Source organism: Thunnus albacares, chromosome 10, assembly GCF_914725855.1.
Source record: "Thunnus albacares chromosome 10, fThuAlb1.1, whole genome shotgun sequence".
Lineage (NCBI taxonomy): Eukaryota > Metazoa > Chordata > Actinopteri > Scombriformes > Scombridae > Thunnus > Thunnus albacares.
The window spans coordinates 2669074-2686824 of NC_058115.1; the positions used below are offsets into that span (position 1 = coordinate 2669074).

Consider the following 17751-nt stretch of genomic DNA (forward strand, 5'->3'; position numbering starts at 1 on the left):
ACAAGCAGCAACAGACAGGGAAGGATGCCATCAGGACTGTGAAGGACCGCGAAGGTTCGGCCCGGGACTCAGGTTTTTCTGTGAGATGAGAAAGCACAAAAAAACTCCGGGGAAGAAGCAAAGTTAGTGACATGCATTGATGTTACATGAATGCATACAGATGGAGAGGAGGAGGAGGAGAGAGGAGCTCAGTGCATCATGGGAAGTCCCCCAGTAGTCTAGGCCTATAGCAGCATAACTAAGGGCTGATCCAAGGCGAGCCTGGTCGGCCCTAACTATAAGCTTTATCAAAAAGGAAAGTTTTAAGCCTACTCTTAAACATAGAGAGGGTGTCTGCACCCCGGACTGAATCCGGTAGAAACGGTAGATATTGTATGTAAAGTGCTGTAGTTGATCATTCATGCACTAACCGGACTTAAAATCACATTTATTTATAGATACCTGATACATCATTTCATATTTGCATCTTCACTGTTAGGCCTCATATTCATACACGTGCATGAGACAAAGGCAGGCCTGCATGCAGTCACAAAGCCTGATATCAAGGAAGGGCACCAAGTCAAACAAAGGGAGTCCAAAACAGACTTCAGCTCCCAGCATGCTCTGCTCTGGTTGCACCTTGGTGGGAACTCTGCGGGAAGTTCCAAACTCTTGTCTCTCATTGGTAGAGACGCACCAACACCACCGGCAGTAATGGCAACACAGCTGTTACATCACCGCGCCATTAAGTACCAGCTGGACACAGACATGCTCACCATTCCATTGTAACTGCACCAGAGGAAGCTTTACTATCTCCGTGAGCCGGTTTACTAAAGGAGGTAACCCCATGCACATGTCCCCCCCACTGACTGGAGGATTCTCCCCTCACTGGACAAGCTGAGACTTCTCCCCAAGTTCAACCGAACACAATCACCAGATCCGAGAGACAGACTGTTGCTGCAGCCCAGCGCTCTCACTGCTTGTAGAAGGAAGAAAGGATTTCTTCACAGAGACGCAGATAACGTCCTACGCCCCGCCGTCTACTGACTGAGTCAATCCCACTGTTATCTCTGCAACACCTGCCGAGGATCAGCTTGCCGTCAAACCGGCCGACAGAGCACAAGGACGGCTCCATCAGCATCCAAGCCAAGGTGTTGAGCCACACCGAAAGACGGACTGAAACACACACCCTGAAGTTTTTTAAGCATTGTTGTTTGTTGTGTGAATTGACGGACTGCCAAGTCCTTTTGCCTGCTAACGTTAAGTTACACTCTGAGGAGAAGTTAAAGTTTGCTGCCTGTTTAGTTGTGTCACCACACTAGACTGTTTTTGTGTTTGTCCCGCTCGGGACTGCTGTGTTTGTGCCACTCTGAGTGAGAAAGTAAGTTGTTTGTCGATTGAAAATCAGACAACATGCTTTACAGGCTGCCATCCGTATGCGTGCTCTCTGTGGATAAAGCAACCTCTCCCCGCCCCCCACACGGACACTTTCCCTCCTTCTTTCCCTCTCTTGCTACCAACACACACATATGCGCCACACACATATACACAACACACGCACCTCTCCTTTCTTACACATGTGACAGTCAGACAGCGTGGGACACAGTGCCGCTCTGCCCCTCGTTATCTACCATTGGACACGTGTGTTTGATAAATTGAATGTGGTGAGTGCAGAGATGCCGAGGCGGCATCATCTTGCTATTGTTCTAACCAAGACACCACAGTCACATCCACCACTTGGTTCTGGCATGACATGACTTCCTTCCATAGTCATGACCTCCATCTAAACTCTCACGCGACATCATCACACCACATCACGTCCACCATCTTGCCACCCACACGCACAAACACACAAACACACAAACTTAGACACACACATACACATACACACTCCCACTTGCATGTGTTTTCACTGTTATTGCTTAGATAGAAGTAGATTTTAGGATAGTGATTCATTGATCAAATCATTGGTTAACTGAGTTAACTCTGCTACTGTTTAATAAACACTGTTATATCTTTAAAGCAAAGTTTTGTTATTATTGTGTTTATATATTGTGAAAATTGGCTGATTGAGAGAGTCAGAGCTCGAATTCAAACCTTCTTCGTCACACTGAGGCTTGAAACCATTTGATCTGTCAAAAGAATTGAGCTTCTAAGCCATGCCTTTACATTAAATGACCACCAGATGGTAGCAGAGATGGGAAGACGAGGTAATGCATTTGTGCCCTGCAACACAGCTGATTCATCTGTTAAGATGCCAGATGGCTTTACCTGGAGGCTGCAGTGGGAACAGTGCAGGACTTATTAAGCTATGAACTGCTCTGTGTGGTGACTATAAATATATAGGCTGCAAATTCAAGCCTATGGAGACAATGTGGTTGGAAAAAATCAATTTGCTTGCTTGCTTGCATGTAATCACTGCTAACGATTAACTTTTTTTTTTTTTGGTCATGTGAAATATATTTTTGGAGAATATATGTTTAAGCTTGAGAAGCTGTGAGATATTAGAGAAATATATTTTATCTTGGTTTGATAAAGAAGAAGTGGTAATAAAATAAAGACCTGTAGCCTATTTGAATAAATAACTAAAAACTTGGCTCCAGTTGGTTCTCTTGTATTGTTGATGTTTGTTTTTTCATTTATAAAATATCTTTGAATTTTTACAAAGATACAAATAAAAACATATGGTATGCTGCATATATTCTTCTCTTATAAAACTTCAGTTGTTTTCATTACTTGGCTTGTTTTCTTCGTCATGGTATGTACACACATACCATGACTTTACATAAAATGTACTTTGAAAACAAACCTGGAACAATCCATTCAACCTTGATAGAGCTGTTTTCTTGCTCACTTTGATGAATAATTGACAGAGAAACAGCCCTGCATCCCCACAACACTGACCCTTCATCTGGTTATATAATGGCTTTAGAACGTTAGTTTAGCCTCAAGTAACTCCACTAATACAGATCAAAAATAAACACTGAAGAGGGGATAGAGAGAATAGGTCACTTTGTTGCAAAAAAGACCACTGACCATTTCCTTACAACTAATTAACAATGCAAATGACAACTTTATGTTACCTTTACTGTAGGCTACTGTACTTTATTTATAATAAGGGAGAAAGTGGCTTTGGTAGCGTTTACGCACTCACATGATCTGAAACTCATTGTTCTCAAAAAGCTCACACGGATTTAATGTAAAATAGATACAGACGTTTGTTTTTTTAAAGCAAGAACACAATGACAGTCACATCCACATATTGCATCACAAAAACTAATGAAACATAATTGTGTATAAAAAAAAAGAAGAAAAGATAATAAATTGATCTTTCTCTTCTTAATCCTGCTCATTCTTTAGGCTGGCAGTATGTTGGCTAATAGGCCAGGCTCCTGAGATTTTACAGGACTGGTGATATCATTTGAGAAGGACACATGCGTAGACATTTTCAAATACATTTTTTATTGTGTAAAAAAAAAAAAATTCTCAAGTTCAACAAACAATTTTACAGAGATAATAAACTTAAAGAAACTATTATTTTTATTACTTCAACACCATTGTTGAGGTAAAGGCAACATCTTCCACAAAAGTATAGCTAGCACTGTTATAAAGAGTTACACAAGCCACAGTTAGACCATTGGAATGCGTTACAATAGCTTTGAATCCAGTGCAACATTTGCTATCTTTTAGCATAAAAGAGAAGAAATAAAATCCATCTTCTTTAAAATGGATAAACATGACAACACAATCACTGAATAATCAGTTAAAAGTACGATGAACCCATTATGTGTGAAGGATCCTTAAAGCTTTGCACATGGATGTACATCATAGAGAACATAGGGCGTGCTGATGACGTCAGACACGTCATTCGTGTGCAATAAGCGCACTGTAAGCTGATTGGCCTGATTATAGAACGTTCACACCCTCCCGCCTCTAGTAGCCTACAAATGACAGTGCGGCTCAAACCACCGGTGATAAGAGGGGGGAGAAGTACATGGGACTTTTTAGATGTTGGCTTGGCAACGAAAGTAAAATTGTCAGATACATTTTCTACTGTTTGTATGCACGTGTTGTAGAATATAGTCAATTCACACGTATTTTGGTGTCCTAGGTAAAACGGCACGGACTAGCTCATTAGCCGCTAACCCCTCTAGCCGGCGTTCCGTGACGCACCAGAAAATGATGTAACTTACCGGCTTTCTGTGTGTTGCCTCCAACAGTACAACGAGAAAAGCAAGTTTATTCTGTCAACCCGCGTGCAGGGGGAACATTCTCAAGCTTTTTGTTGAATTAATGGCCCGGTTTCGTTGGTGTAGGTGAAAAGTCAGTAACTGCCAGTAACTTATAGTTCTTTCTCCGCTTGAGTCAGTACAGTAAATAATGAATCCAGCCCGTCGCTGTTCGGCTTTATTGAGCCAGCTGTGTGTCTCTTCACTGGGGGGGCCGACTACCAGAAGACCGTTTTCACCGGGAGCGGTCTCAGCTCCGGCGGGACCTCGACGCTCTGACACCGGTGTCCGAGGAGGAAGAGGGGGTGTCAACGGGACCTGTCCCCAGCTGAAGCCGAGTGGAGCATCCACACCTGGGGCAGCACCAGGTACCGTACACTTCAGTATTTCGTCCAGAATTCACCGACAGTGATAATATCGAGTTAGCCTCTCTACCACACTGTACTCATCAGTATATGACGTGTCATCCTCCATGACTCAAAATGTGGTTTCTGAGTCGATGGCAGTCAAACTACGAGTCGTCACATAATGTAGTCCACGAGGCAGTAAATGTCACCACCCTGCTCCTTAGTTTTATATTGAAAAAGTTGAGATTTTGTTCAAATAGCCCACATTAATGGACCTCAGGTTTCACTATAAGGCAGGCTACTAATGATTGAAGAGATTATAAATTATGCTTTGACAATGACAATTCTTTTCAATTGAGCTCAACATAAAGATCTTTTCATTTTAAGATCAGTCAAGAGTTAAACAGGCTGTATCAGTATAATATCAGTATCGGCTTTGAGTTTAATTATTCATCTGAGATGCAAAACTGTTTTCCACATGTTAAACTGTGTAAAACAGTTTTGCAGCATGTGTTTGCAATCATTGCGTGTGTTGCTGATGATGTAACAGTCTTCCCCACTTTATGATCCCTTCCTCTCACTGACATCTGCCCCATATTCAGCGACCCGCAACCTAGAAATGTCTGAGGCGTGACATGAGAAGAGTTACAGCAGGCGACTGCACAGGACAGAATGTTCCTTAAAATCGTCATTTCTCAGTCTGCTTTGTCATGGCATCTGCAGAACAACAAGAACTGAAAGTTACATGAAGTACACAGCAGTCTAGTTTATACAGCAGCATCAGCATACACATCATTAGAACTTTTCTAAACACCTGCTGTCTGGTTGGTCTTCACAGGTCTAAACAAACTGTCACAAAGAATTATTTCATGTTTGTTTGCTATATGGCTGTGACTAGTGTGCAGACTGTTGTTTTGATTAATTGTAGAGTCTATAAAATATCAGACACTAGCATAAAATGCTCCGCACAATTTCCCAGAGCCCCCTTTCATTATCAATTCATCTGCAAGTGATTTTCTCAATAATTTATCTAGTCTGTTAAATGTCAGACAATAATGAAAAATGCCCATCACAGATTCCCAGAGCCCAAGGTGATGTCTTTTGTTACCCCGCCAAAACAATCTTCACTCAAGGTTCACTTACTCCTTGTTCTAGAGCTTTCAGCCGTATTACAGGGTCTTCATCAACAGCTGGAGTTTGCTGTCTTGGAACCGTAGGTTATTCTGAGCACTTTTAGACCCTCATCCACGTTGGTTATTAATTACCTCATGTTAGGTACGTGTTTCTTTGAAGTTTCTCAAACAGTGAATAAAACTGAACATTTATGAGGAATTAAAGGGTTAATCTGTAAAAAATCACCTGTCAGCCAACCAGTGTGTTCAGCAGTGTTAGATGCTCTTACTTGGGGTTTCTACAGGTGACGCTCTTTTCTCTCTGACTGCTCACATTAACAACCTAGTTCTATTTATTACCTCTCTTCCCCTGTGATACAGGATGTTTTTAAGCAGGTACCTTTATGTTTCAGCAGCCTCAGTTTCCTTCCTGCCGTTGCAAACCTTGATTTTACTAATTGCACTGCATTCAGAGCTACACTTAACTAGCTGACAAAGAAGGTGACAGGACTGTGTGGAGAAACAGAGATCAGCCCTGGTGCTGAGATGTAAATACACAGGATTGGCCTGGTTACCTTAAATATAAAGAAGGACCTTTGCGGGTCAGTGCAGCTGGATTTGTGAACCACTGTCCTGCTTTAGAAAGGGATTATGTCTTTCCAGGAAGAGAGGTTTGAATGTTTAGTGGCATGGTGGAAATGCAGTTTGGAGAATCCTGAGGAAACCTTCAGAAACCGGTCAAAGCTTACTGATGTAAAGCCCGTCAGGAAGCAGCGTTTTAGTTAGTCACGCAGCTCTAATCAGGTTGGAGGTTTGTCTATTTTAGGTTTTGTCACAAGAAAGCAGGTCAGGCCTCTATTTTATGCCTGTGGTCATGTCACACACGCACACACACTCACAAATATTCCTACATGACCCGGGGTCAGCAGCAAAATGCTTTCTTAAATTAGCTGCTTTTGCATTTGAGCCCACTGATGGCTAAAAGTCTTTATCTAACTCCATGCATCTTTACTGGCCTCTGTAATGGGATTGGTCAGGCCGGGTTGCATAACCTTCCAATGAAGAAGACATGGGACAACGCATCAGTCAGGCCTTTATAAGCCACATTAAAAAGTAAAATCTCTTGAGTTAGCTTGGCATTGTTGACACTACAAGACTAGTCTGCAGTTCCACAGACAGCTCAGTGTCTGATTAATGTCACATTAGACCTATATATAGAGCCATCCTGCATTCATCTTCCACCCAGCACCACTTATCTAATACGTGACTCTGGTAATTTATTTAATTTGCATGCGGTTGCCACACCAAAGGAGACGATGTCCTGGAATTTGATCTGTGTGTGTAACCAGCACCACCCAGTTACTGAGCAGCAGCTCCACTGAGTGCTGGAACTGGACTCCTGCCACCATCAGCACCTTCCTTTGCTGCAGAGAAAACAGCAGAGTGCAAAATGGGAGCAATCATTTTTTATAAGACATGGAATAGATGTGAGTTAGCGGTGCTACTCTCATTTGTGGTTTTCTGCTCAAAGACTTCTTCTTTATTTTGTATATTTAGTGCTGGGGTGGAAATGACATAACGATACTGTCTTTTTTTGCTGATATCTGTGGACTTGATGTGTGTGTCACTGGTGAGTTGGTACTGAAATGAGGAAGTATGAGACGATATGTTTTTCTCAATCGAAGTTCCTGTCTGTACTTTCGCCAAGTATGTTCCAAATTCCTATAAGTGTTGTTGCTCCTCCTGTTTTTATCACAGATGCATTTGGAGCTGACTTGTGTTCTTAAGATAGACAAGATAGACAAGTATCCCAGCATGCATGCTGCATCAACCAGCAGCGATGTTTTCTACAGTCAGCTGAACTACTCATCTCAACAAGAACACTATGGGCCTAAATGCTAATTGAGCGTACCACATCCTTTTTTCCTTGTAAGGGTGGATTACTGAATTCAGTTGGCTGTTGGCTTTGCCAACAGTTCTCAAGAACACAAGTTCAAACTTGGTAACAAGGCACTGAGAGAAGCTGGAGTCTGGAAACATACAAACCCAACAGGCTTTTTCCCCAGCAGACATTCTGACTTGTTACAGCAGGAAGAACACAGGAGGAACTAATGACACAGATGATGGTTCCATTAAAAGAGCCAGTGAGCATGATAGCAGGGCTGTACTAGTTGAACTAAACACCTGGAATGCACCTGTTTATTAATGTTAGTACCTTCACCTTTGCTTCTCCTCATATATAAAATGTCTACACACACTGCACTACTTGTAAGTTACCAAGTGCCTACTTGTGTAAAATATTTCCAGTAATCAGCAACAGTGCTGACAGGAGACACACCGGGCTAATGAGGATGACCTCATTAACACTCATGCTGATAGATGGCTCTGAGTCAAACAAGGTCAGTGTTTTATTGTTTTTAAAGTGACTCGTTTCTACGTGTCAGTCAGTCTTTTAGGGAAAGAATATATTTCCAAAAAATCTGTGATAAAATAAAAGATGTAGTTTCATTTTTCAAAAAAAAGGTTCAGTAATTTCCTGAAACAGCTGGTCACTGTAGTTTTAAGAAACATTACTCAAACAGGAGGAAAATGTGCATTTGCTGGGGACTACTTTCAGCAGCGGATGAATCCACATTTTGGTGTTACACTTGTGAGTATTTCTGGCAGCAGGACAGTGTGATTGAGTCAAAATAAATGAGTGTGTGTGTTCATGGTGATGAGGGAACATGTCAGCAGTGTGGCTCTCGCTGTGTTTTTAATAGTTTTTGGACAACAGCTCAGAGGAATAAGATACATCAGGCTTTGATACACACACAATACTTGTTAATAGATCAGATCCTTGTTGGTTTGAGTCTGCACCGAGTGCTTAACAGTAAGGGCCAAATCCACTAAATGATTGCACGGCTTTTGTGGCCACTAAACCTGTACAGATGTGACAGAATGATAGCATGTGATTCACAAAGTACCTGTTAAGGGTGAAATGCACCATAAACTGCACTGCCAAGCAAACTGCTTCATGTGTTGTCTGGTCCATTTGCATGTATGTAAATGAGGTAATATTCATACATTCGCTGCAAAATTGGCCCCTTTCTATGCAAATAAGCCTTGTTTCAAAAACAGTCTAATTCACAAAGACCAGCGCTAATTACCACACACAATTAGTGTGTTATTATCCTCAGATAGTTAGTGTTAACTGCACACACTCACTCCTCTCTCTCTCTCTCTGTCTCCCTCTCTCTCACACACACACTCTCTCTTCAGATATTAAAGCTTGTGAAGTTTGAATGATAGTGAATTGATGTGCACTCTGTAGGACCAATCTGTGTGCTGAAAAGTGGAGAAAAGCCTGAAACAGTGGAAACCGCTGGACTCACTCAATCAGAGGCAAAACGAAGGCAAATTGCACTCAGCTGCAAAACTATCTAAGCGTGTTTGTGCCGGTATGTCATTAGCACAAAATGTTTAGTGAATAGGACTTTAAAACGGGGAGATTGCGGTCATAAGTGCTGCGCAACTGTCGGTGTTGTCAGTGGGCACAATCCATCCTTTGTGGATTTGGTCCTAAGTGTGTATTCCTTCATAGGGTGACTGTGGAATGAACACACACAGTGAATGTAAATTCTTTGCTTGCCTGAAGGTTCATTGTTGACTGACATTTCCAGTTTACTGCACGAGTTTCCTCTCTGGACTGCTTACGCTGCACAGCTGCCATTCTGTTAATGTGTGTGTGTGTGTTTGAGAGAGAGAGGGAGAGCATTCTTGAATGGGCCAGTCCAGGACTGAGTCACCTCCTTCATCTGGCTGCCACAGCAGCAATCACTGGGACCGTCTCATGAGAGTCACACTGTGCCTCCATCCCCACATCCAGCAGACCGCTTGATCCAACGCAGCTCTGCTGAGCCAGGAAGAAGAAGACGACAGGCAGCGTTAGGTGGATAACCAGTGAAGAGACTGGAAACTGTGTGTGTGTGTGTGTGTTTCTTTCGTCGATTTTGTTCCATGTAAGTATCTTTTGGTGTTATATGTTTATGTGGCCAACAGATAAATCAGATCTGGTCCAGTCAGTGTCACTCCCCTCTGATAGGTTGGACATGATGACACTCTTTGTAGAATTGATCAGCATCCATAGACACGTTTTTGCTACAGCTAAAAAACCAGCCTGATGTATAGCAGAGAAACACTGATTGTAACTGTTAGATTTGTGTGGTCATGTTGAGGCTACAAGCTAGTGGTGTAGCTCTAGACATGTCAGTCTGCCAGTTAAAGGTTGACAGTTTTGGTTAGGACTGAAACATTGTGAATGGATTGCCATGACACGTGGTACAAGTGTTGATTTTCCCGTCTGGGTGAATTGTAATCACTTTGGAGATCTTATGACTTTTCATCTAGCATTATCATCAGCTCAAAAGTTTACTTTGTCCAGTTGAGTTAGTTAGTTTTGCAGATATTTGATCACAAACCAATGACATTCCCCTCAGAGTCAGCTGCACTTTGTGTTTAGTGCTAATGTTAGCATGCTAGTAGGGCTGGAACAACGCGTAGACGTAATCAATTACGTTAATAACATAAATACGTCGATTTGTGTGGAATGCATCACACTGTTTAAATCCCCCCCCAGGTATTGTGGCTTCCCTTTCCATTGGCGTTATGCTGTAAGTGTAAGCAACCTTTTGCTTCCACTTAACAGCAGCTGGACTTTCTGATAGCATTCTCAACATGATTGTCAAGGATATGAGACCCTTTCTATTGTGGAGGGCCAGGGCTTCCATGTGATGGTCAACACAGTTTACCCACGGTACACACTCCCCTCCAGGGCCCACTTCACCACGCTGATAGAGAGGAGATATGACCAGACTCTGGAGAGACTGAAAGCAAAACCAAAATCACTCACCACAGATGGATGAACAAGTGTCACCACTGAGGCACACTTAGACTTCACTCACCACTTTATTAATGAAGACTGAGCCAACTTCATATAGCTGATGCACATTTGTGTCACTGATAGATGCCTTTTAATTCTTGGCACTTTATTTTTTTATGTTGGGAAGTACTTTTATGAGAAAATACTTATACGGTTATTTATTGGCAAGTTAATCGATGGATTAATCGACTAATCAGAAAATAATCAAAAGAATAATCCAAAAAATAATCGTCGGCTTAATTGAAATAATAATCGATAGATTAATCGACAAAAAAAAGTCGCAGCCTTACATGCTAACATGCTACATAGAAAGCAGTCCCAGCTAATAATCAGCATGCTAACTGTCACTGTGAGCGTGTTAGCATGCTGAAGTTAGCATTTAGCTCAGTACAGCCTCACAGAGCTGCTAGCATGCCTGTAGATTATCTGTGCTGCTATAATATGTTGTGGGGAAGGACAAAATACTATAAACCTGTAAGACAACACATTATCCAAACCATGCTAATATCCTCTAGTTCTAGAACAAAGCTAATAACTGGATCTAGAGTTTAAATTTTTTTCTTTTTTGGGGGGTCAAACAGTAAAACAGTTTTCAATGGCAAGAATGGAATTTCACAGTGAACATTGTACGTTTAGTGTATTTATGATTTAAGATTATGTAGCTGCTGGATAAACTGGCAACTCAGTATCATGTAAAGCAGCACAGATGTTGTTATATGAGCATTTAACAAGCTAACCAAGGCTAACATAGTTCCTCAACTTCTCTCATCTGATCAAATCTCATTGTTATAGTTGTGAAATATGTTTGACAGCAGCTTTATTCCAGTGTCATCATATGTATAGTTTTATTCCGTATCATGAAATATAACATACCTGAACATGACAACAACACAACCATTCTGTTAGACTATTCATGTAAAGATTTAAATAGAAGGAACACATGAAAGTTATTACTCAGTGTTTGGGTGGAATCATGGAGCATTTTCGTCCCAGATTAAATGCTGTTTCAGAAAAATTCTTTCTAGCCTGAAGAGTAACATTCTGCAGTAAATGGTGAACACTGACCCTAAATCAGATTAGTGAATTAAGCAGGTTAAGGAAAGGATCTGTCCACTGACAAAGAGAACAATCCAGACTCTGTCCCTGTCAGTTAGGCAGAGAACACATTTCCTCTGTGTGTGTGTGTGTGTGTGTGTGTGTGTGTGTGTGTGTGTGTGTGTGTGTTTGGGTGTGTGTGTGTGTGTCCAGCCCTGTCATCCCCACCTGTTGAACAACATGCTCATTCTTATCAAAAACCCTTCCCACTTAGTCCATTAGTTAGATAACATCCTTGTACCCATGACACACACACACACACACACACACACACACACCCAGAGACACACCGATCCACCCCTGCAGCTCTGAACAACGTTTCTCTTTTTTTTCAACTTCCTTCCTTCCTTCCTAACCCTTTTCCTTCAAAAAATGCTCCCTGTTCTTCACAGTCAGCATCACTCATCACTATAGTGACCGTGTTAATACAGAAACCTGATTGGTCTCTCTCTCCGTTTCTGAGACAGGCTTACCGTGTCTCCCGGCTCTGCAGAGGTCACTGTGTGACACAGCGAACCAGAGCGGGGAAGGGAGGGGTGGAAAACGATGATTCAGAGGGAGAGGGAGACTGACGTACTGGGGATGAGACAGATAAAGGATGAGTCACAGCTTGGGCAGACAGAGAGGAAGAGATGCAGCGCTGTGATAGAAGAGGATAAAAGGGCAGAAGGCAGGAGTGAATGACAGAGACAGACAGACGTGGACTGTCCTGGTCTGTAGGAAGAAGAGGGAAGAAAGCATTTGGTCAAACATGGAGGCCGTGGGTAAGACATTCATATAACAGTTACTTACAGTGACTGGAGCTGTAGAGCAGAGACAGACAGACAGGCAGCAGTAAGGAGGTGAAAGGTGAAGGCCTCACTGTCCAAGACAGCTCTACCGTTAAGGCTGCACAGACGAGGTGCATACTGACTGAAATGTATCTGTAGCAGTATTAACCAATCCAACAGCACTGAATGCTCAGTCAGATAGTTCATTTCTTCTTCAGGGTCTCTGCCGTTGTCTTGAAGTGTCTTAAAAAGTACTGAATTCAGTGTCCTCAACAAAAGGCCTCAGAGCGTATTAGAGCTGCAATGATTAATCAATCAGTTGTCAACTATGAAATTACTCGCCAACTATTTTGATAACTGATTAATCATCTGAGGTCAATTTTAAGAAAAAAAATGTCCAAATCCTCCGATTCCAGCGTCTCAAATGTGAATATTTTCTGGTTTCTTTAGTCCTCTTTGACAGTAAACTGAATATCTTTGGATTGTGGACAAAACAAGACATTTGATCAACATGTTTCACCATTTTATGGACTAAATAACTAATCGATTATTTAAGAAAATAATTGTCAGATTAATCAATAATGAAAATAATCGTCAAGGTATTAAAAAGCAGTTGCTGTAATTGTACACCTGTTGTAGCTACAGTAACTAGGAAGTGTTGATACATTTGAACTGGTGAATTCATCTGTTTTCTGCTGCTTGTGCAGGTCCAGCTCACATGAATTTAGTTAATTACATCGTTAGGAATTATTGTTACATACTGCTGAGAAGTGCTGAAAAGAATGTGATGGTACACTGTAATAATAAATAATTATAGGCCATATTGTTCCTACTGGGTTTCCTTCATAGTTTCATACTTTGGCTGGTATGATGGTGAAACAGGTATTAAATTAGATTGTATGTGGTATTAAAAAGGTCTTCAAATCTTAAATTTGACTTGGTGAACCTGCAGAGAGCCTGTTCTGTGACTAGATCATTCCTGATTTAAATATCTTTAACATAACTTTGTTAATTATGTCAGTAAAGCTTCCATATGACTATTTTTGTTAGATTAACCAAAAAGGGTTCCATGCAACAAACTGTTATATGTCTGAGAAGTAAGGTATTATATGAATGAATGCTTAGTGTTGGTTCCAGAGTTCAGGAATAATATCGGCTCCAACATTTAGACATTTGAAACAATGTTTCCAGCCTGATATCTGTTTTAATGCATAATTTTAATTTGCACCTATAAAGAACAACATAAGAAAAGCCTCCACTCCACCAGACAGACCAAAAGATAAAGAGTGCAGGAGTTGGAGTTGTGTGCATATCAGAAAATGAAAGAAAACACCATGCAGTCTAATATGGGAAGCAGCAATAACATGCAATTAGCTAAGCTTGACTAGTTATGTAAGCTTGTTACATGTAATAGTAGTAGTAGTTAGAAAACAGAAAACATTATTTCTATCGGTGGACATACGTGATGTCATATGGACTTCAAGGCGAGGAGTCTCTTCTCTCAGTTCAACTTTTGAACTTTTGAAACTACACTGATGAGTTTAATAGTTTTGAAGCAGGATCTTCAGTATTTGGATTAAGTAGCTGTGAAAAATAAGATGTGCTAAATTTCAGCTTCACCTGTTATTTTAATGTGCCACATTTCAAATCTTTTGCTGTTGAGTTTATATCATTTTAAAAATGTAGAGCATCTTTGGCACAAAAAAACAAAGTTCTATATTATCTCTCTTGCAGATTGTAGCCTGTGTGCACTGGCCAGCTGTGTCTTTTACATGAATAAAACTATCAGATCAGACTCTATCAGTAGACACCTGTTGTTGTTATATAAGGACTGATTAGGATTTGGACAAAAAACAACCTTTTATTCTGTTGCCAAAGTGGACTGTCCCTGTGTGCCAGTAACAGAGGATCACACATGCTTCTGACCCTGAGCCTGTATCTACAACACTGTTTGAGCTGTCTCTTCTTTCTGTGTGTGACTGATCCAATCAGATACTGGAGTCCTTGTACAAGACATATCAGACATATCAGGCTGACAGCCCTCTGTTATAATCAGGTGAATGTCCAGTCAGCGTCCTCTCCTGCATGTACTGGACTGTTGAACTGTTTGCTCTCTAGTGGTCAGAACTTCAGTGAATGGTCTCAACAAATGTTTAGTCAGTATGTTCTGAGACCTCTGAAGGCCAAAGCAACCAAATTAGCAACAAAACCTTTGTCCTGTCTACACTACTGACTGTCTGGCATGTCTTTGTGTTGTCAGTCAACTTCATGTGTCTCAGCTAAAGATGCTCAATACTGATTTAGCCTTTTTGGGTCTGGTATGACCATTAGCTTATGGTGGCTAACGTTAGCAGACTTAAGACACAAAGCACCTTTAATGACCATACACTTTTCCTCTCCTCCAGTTTGTCCAATGGGAGGCAGCAGCAGCAGGTTGTTTGGTACAATGGCCCAGTCGCTGAACAGCGCCCCCCTGGCCCACCCAGACACGTACCTGGAGGAGAACCCAGACCAGGAGGACCTGGTTGAGATCGACCCGGACCAGCTGCTCAGAGAGTGTGAGGAGGCCCTGCAGAGGCGTCCAGCCAGGCCACACCGGGATCTGGTCTATCCCAGCGGCACAGCGCCCCGCTGCCACAAGCACAACCCATCCATACGGGTCATGCAGTGGAATATACTGGCACAAGGTACAAATCTATAGATGAACCACATGTGACTGCAGTGTGTACATGTAGAAAAGATATCTGGACCATTTTGATATTAAAATGCAAACATTTGGCAAACAGTCTCTCTCTCTTGTGTTCCAGCTCTGGGTGAGGGGAAGGACGGGTTTATTCGTTGTCCATTGGACGCCCTCAACTGGCAGGAAAGGAAGTACCTGATCCTGGAGGAGATCCTCACCTACCGCCCTGACATCCTGTGTCTACAGGAAGTGGATCACTACTATGACACTTTCCTGCCCATCATGGCCAGCCTGGGTTACCATGGCAGCTTCCTGGCCAAACCCTGTTCTCCCTGTCTGGATGTAGAGCAGAATAACGGCCCCGACGGCTGCGCTCTGTTTTACCGCCGCTCACGCTTCTCCCTCCAGTCCACAGCTCACCTGCGACTGTCGGCCATGATGCTGCCCACCAACCAGGTAGCCATCGTGCAGACGCTGCACTGCCGGGTAACAGGCCGGCGGCTGTGCGTCGCTGTCACACATCTGAAAGCTCGCAGCGGTTGGGAGAGGCTGCGGAGCGCGCAGGGCGCTGACCTGCTGCAGCGCCTGAGAAGCATAACATGCAGGAGTGGCGGCAGCCAGAGCGAGGCGGTGTCCGGCAAAGACCCGTTAGTGGTGTGCGGGGACTTTAACGCAGAGCCCTCAGAGGACGTTTACAGGCGATTCCTGTCATCCCCCCTCGGCCTGGACTCTGCATACAAGCTGCTGAGCTCTGACGGACAGACGGAGCCGGCCTACACCACCTGGAAGATCCGCCCCTCCGGAGAGAGCTGCAGCACGCTGGATTACATCTGGTATACCCAGGATGCCTTGGGTGTGGAGTGCCTGTTGGACATTCCCACTGAAGAGCAGATCGGTCCAGATCGCCTCCCCTCATACCACTACCCCTCTGACCATTTATCACTGCTCTGTGACATCAGCTTCAGGGAAGAGCCCCATAGGTTGATGTAGGCTGTCAGTCACAGCAGCACTGGACCAATATGAGGACTGAGTGAGTGTGACATCATCCGCTGGTCTGCATCTGCTCATGTTGGAGCCAGCAGACAGAGGGTGAGGTCACGGTAGGGCGAGTTAAACCTGATCGGAGCGCAAATCATAGGCGACCTGTCAATCAAGAGGCAGACACAAACTCAGATACACATGTGTCACTTTCTGTAATTTTGCTAATATTTTAAAGATAGTCATGATGGGAAACGTAGGAGTGATGTTAGACGCTGTGACATCACTCCTGCAGGAATAAATGATGATTGGGATTTGATGTCTTGAGTGGGGTGGAGGTGGGTGGGGTTTAGAGTCACACTGAAGCTATAAAATGCTATTTGTATTCAACAGTGTGTTTGAGCTCTTTAACTTAACTTTTTGTTTAAGTGAACTTCAGCTGACGAGGCAGCTAACGGCTTCATGTTGCTCCTCCAGCACATGGCTGCTGAGATTTGAAATCAGCTGCAGTTATTTATTGTTTCCAATACGCACAAGACTGTTGTAATTCTATTAAATTATTCTTTATATTTTATCAGTGGGTTATACTTTTAATAAACCGTTTTCATTGAAGTCATCCTCTATGGTTCTTCAGTTTGACGTTGGTAATCATGACAGTATTAGTGCTGTGATTACATTGGAGGAGAAATGTTAATATATATATATATATATATAATAAAGTCAATATTTTTACTGTCTCTGTTGTCCTGTTTGATTTACAGCTTCATAGGACTCATCCACTAATGACTCCACTGATTTTCCAGCTCAGTGTGTTTCCGAGTCTCACATGTTAAAGTAGTAAAAAGCCTTTTGTGTCTCCAGTGTGTCAGTTGAGGCTGAAAACAGAACTCTGGGGGTGTGGAGTTAGAAAGCAGTGAGGTTAGCAATCCCCATGTCTGATGAAGGCTAGTAGCTCCAGGATGCATTAGCTGCTAATAACGTAACACACCTGAAACTCTGATCTAACCTGTGTGCTGTTGAGTTGCATTGTGGGTAATGTAGTTGGCAGGCTTTGACAAAAACATTGTGTGGAATCAAAAACAGATTCACACATTCTGCTGGATTTTTGATTCTTAAAAAAAAAGTTTGGACACACACTCATTTCTTTTTTTTTACTATTTTCTAGTTTCTTTCAAAAGTAAAGACATGAAAACTATGAAATAGCACATACGTAATTATGTATTGTTAAAACTAAAGCAAACTGTTTCATATCATTTGAGGTCATCACATGGAATGAATCTAAAATATTTGAGTTTGCAACATGATTCCATGTGTTATTTCAGTTTTCATGTCTTTAGTATTGTTCTTTGCTTCAGTATTACACTCATATAGCATTGCTCTACAACAGTGAGTGAGTAGGTGTGTTCCTGGTTTGGTCTCAGCCCCTTGGCCTAAATGAAGGGAACTCTGGAAGAAGTATGAACTGCAATGACTGAGCCGGCCCTCATCACCCACCATCAGTGTTAAACCTCACCGGGAGCAGTCAGGTTCCTCCACCAACCAGCAACAAGATGCACTCAGACATGTACGCTCCATCACCTGAGATGCTGCCGTGGAGTTTCCCAACATCCTCTGTGCAACAACTCTAAATACTTCAG

The 17751-nt window shown here is 42.4% G+C and overlaps 1 protein-coding gene across 2 annotated transcripts; it reads left to right on the forward strand.

Annotated features, from left to right (window-relative positions):
• Positions 1 to 3803: 3803 nt before the first annotated feature.
• Positions 3804 to 16851, forward strand: nocta (nocturnin a). 2 transcript variants are annotated; one of them, XM_044364031.1, is made up of 3 exons: positions 3804 to 4576; positions 14859 to 15140; positions 15261 to 16851. In XM_044364031.1, the coding sequence occupies exons 1-3, from the start codon at positions 4360 to 4362 to the stop codon at positions 16124 to 16126; spliced, it is 1365 nt and encodes a 454-aa protein (XP_044219966.1). In that variant the 5' UTR covers positions 3804 to 4359; the 3' UTR covers positions 16127 to 16851. The 2 variants fall into 2 exon arrangements, with proteins under 2 accessions (XP_044219966.1, XP_044219967.1); XM_044364032.1 differs by lacking the exon at positions 3804 to 4576 and adding an exon at positions 10787 to 12447.
• Positions 16852 to 17751: the final 900 nt, after the last annotated feature.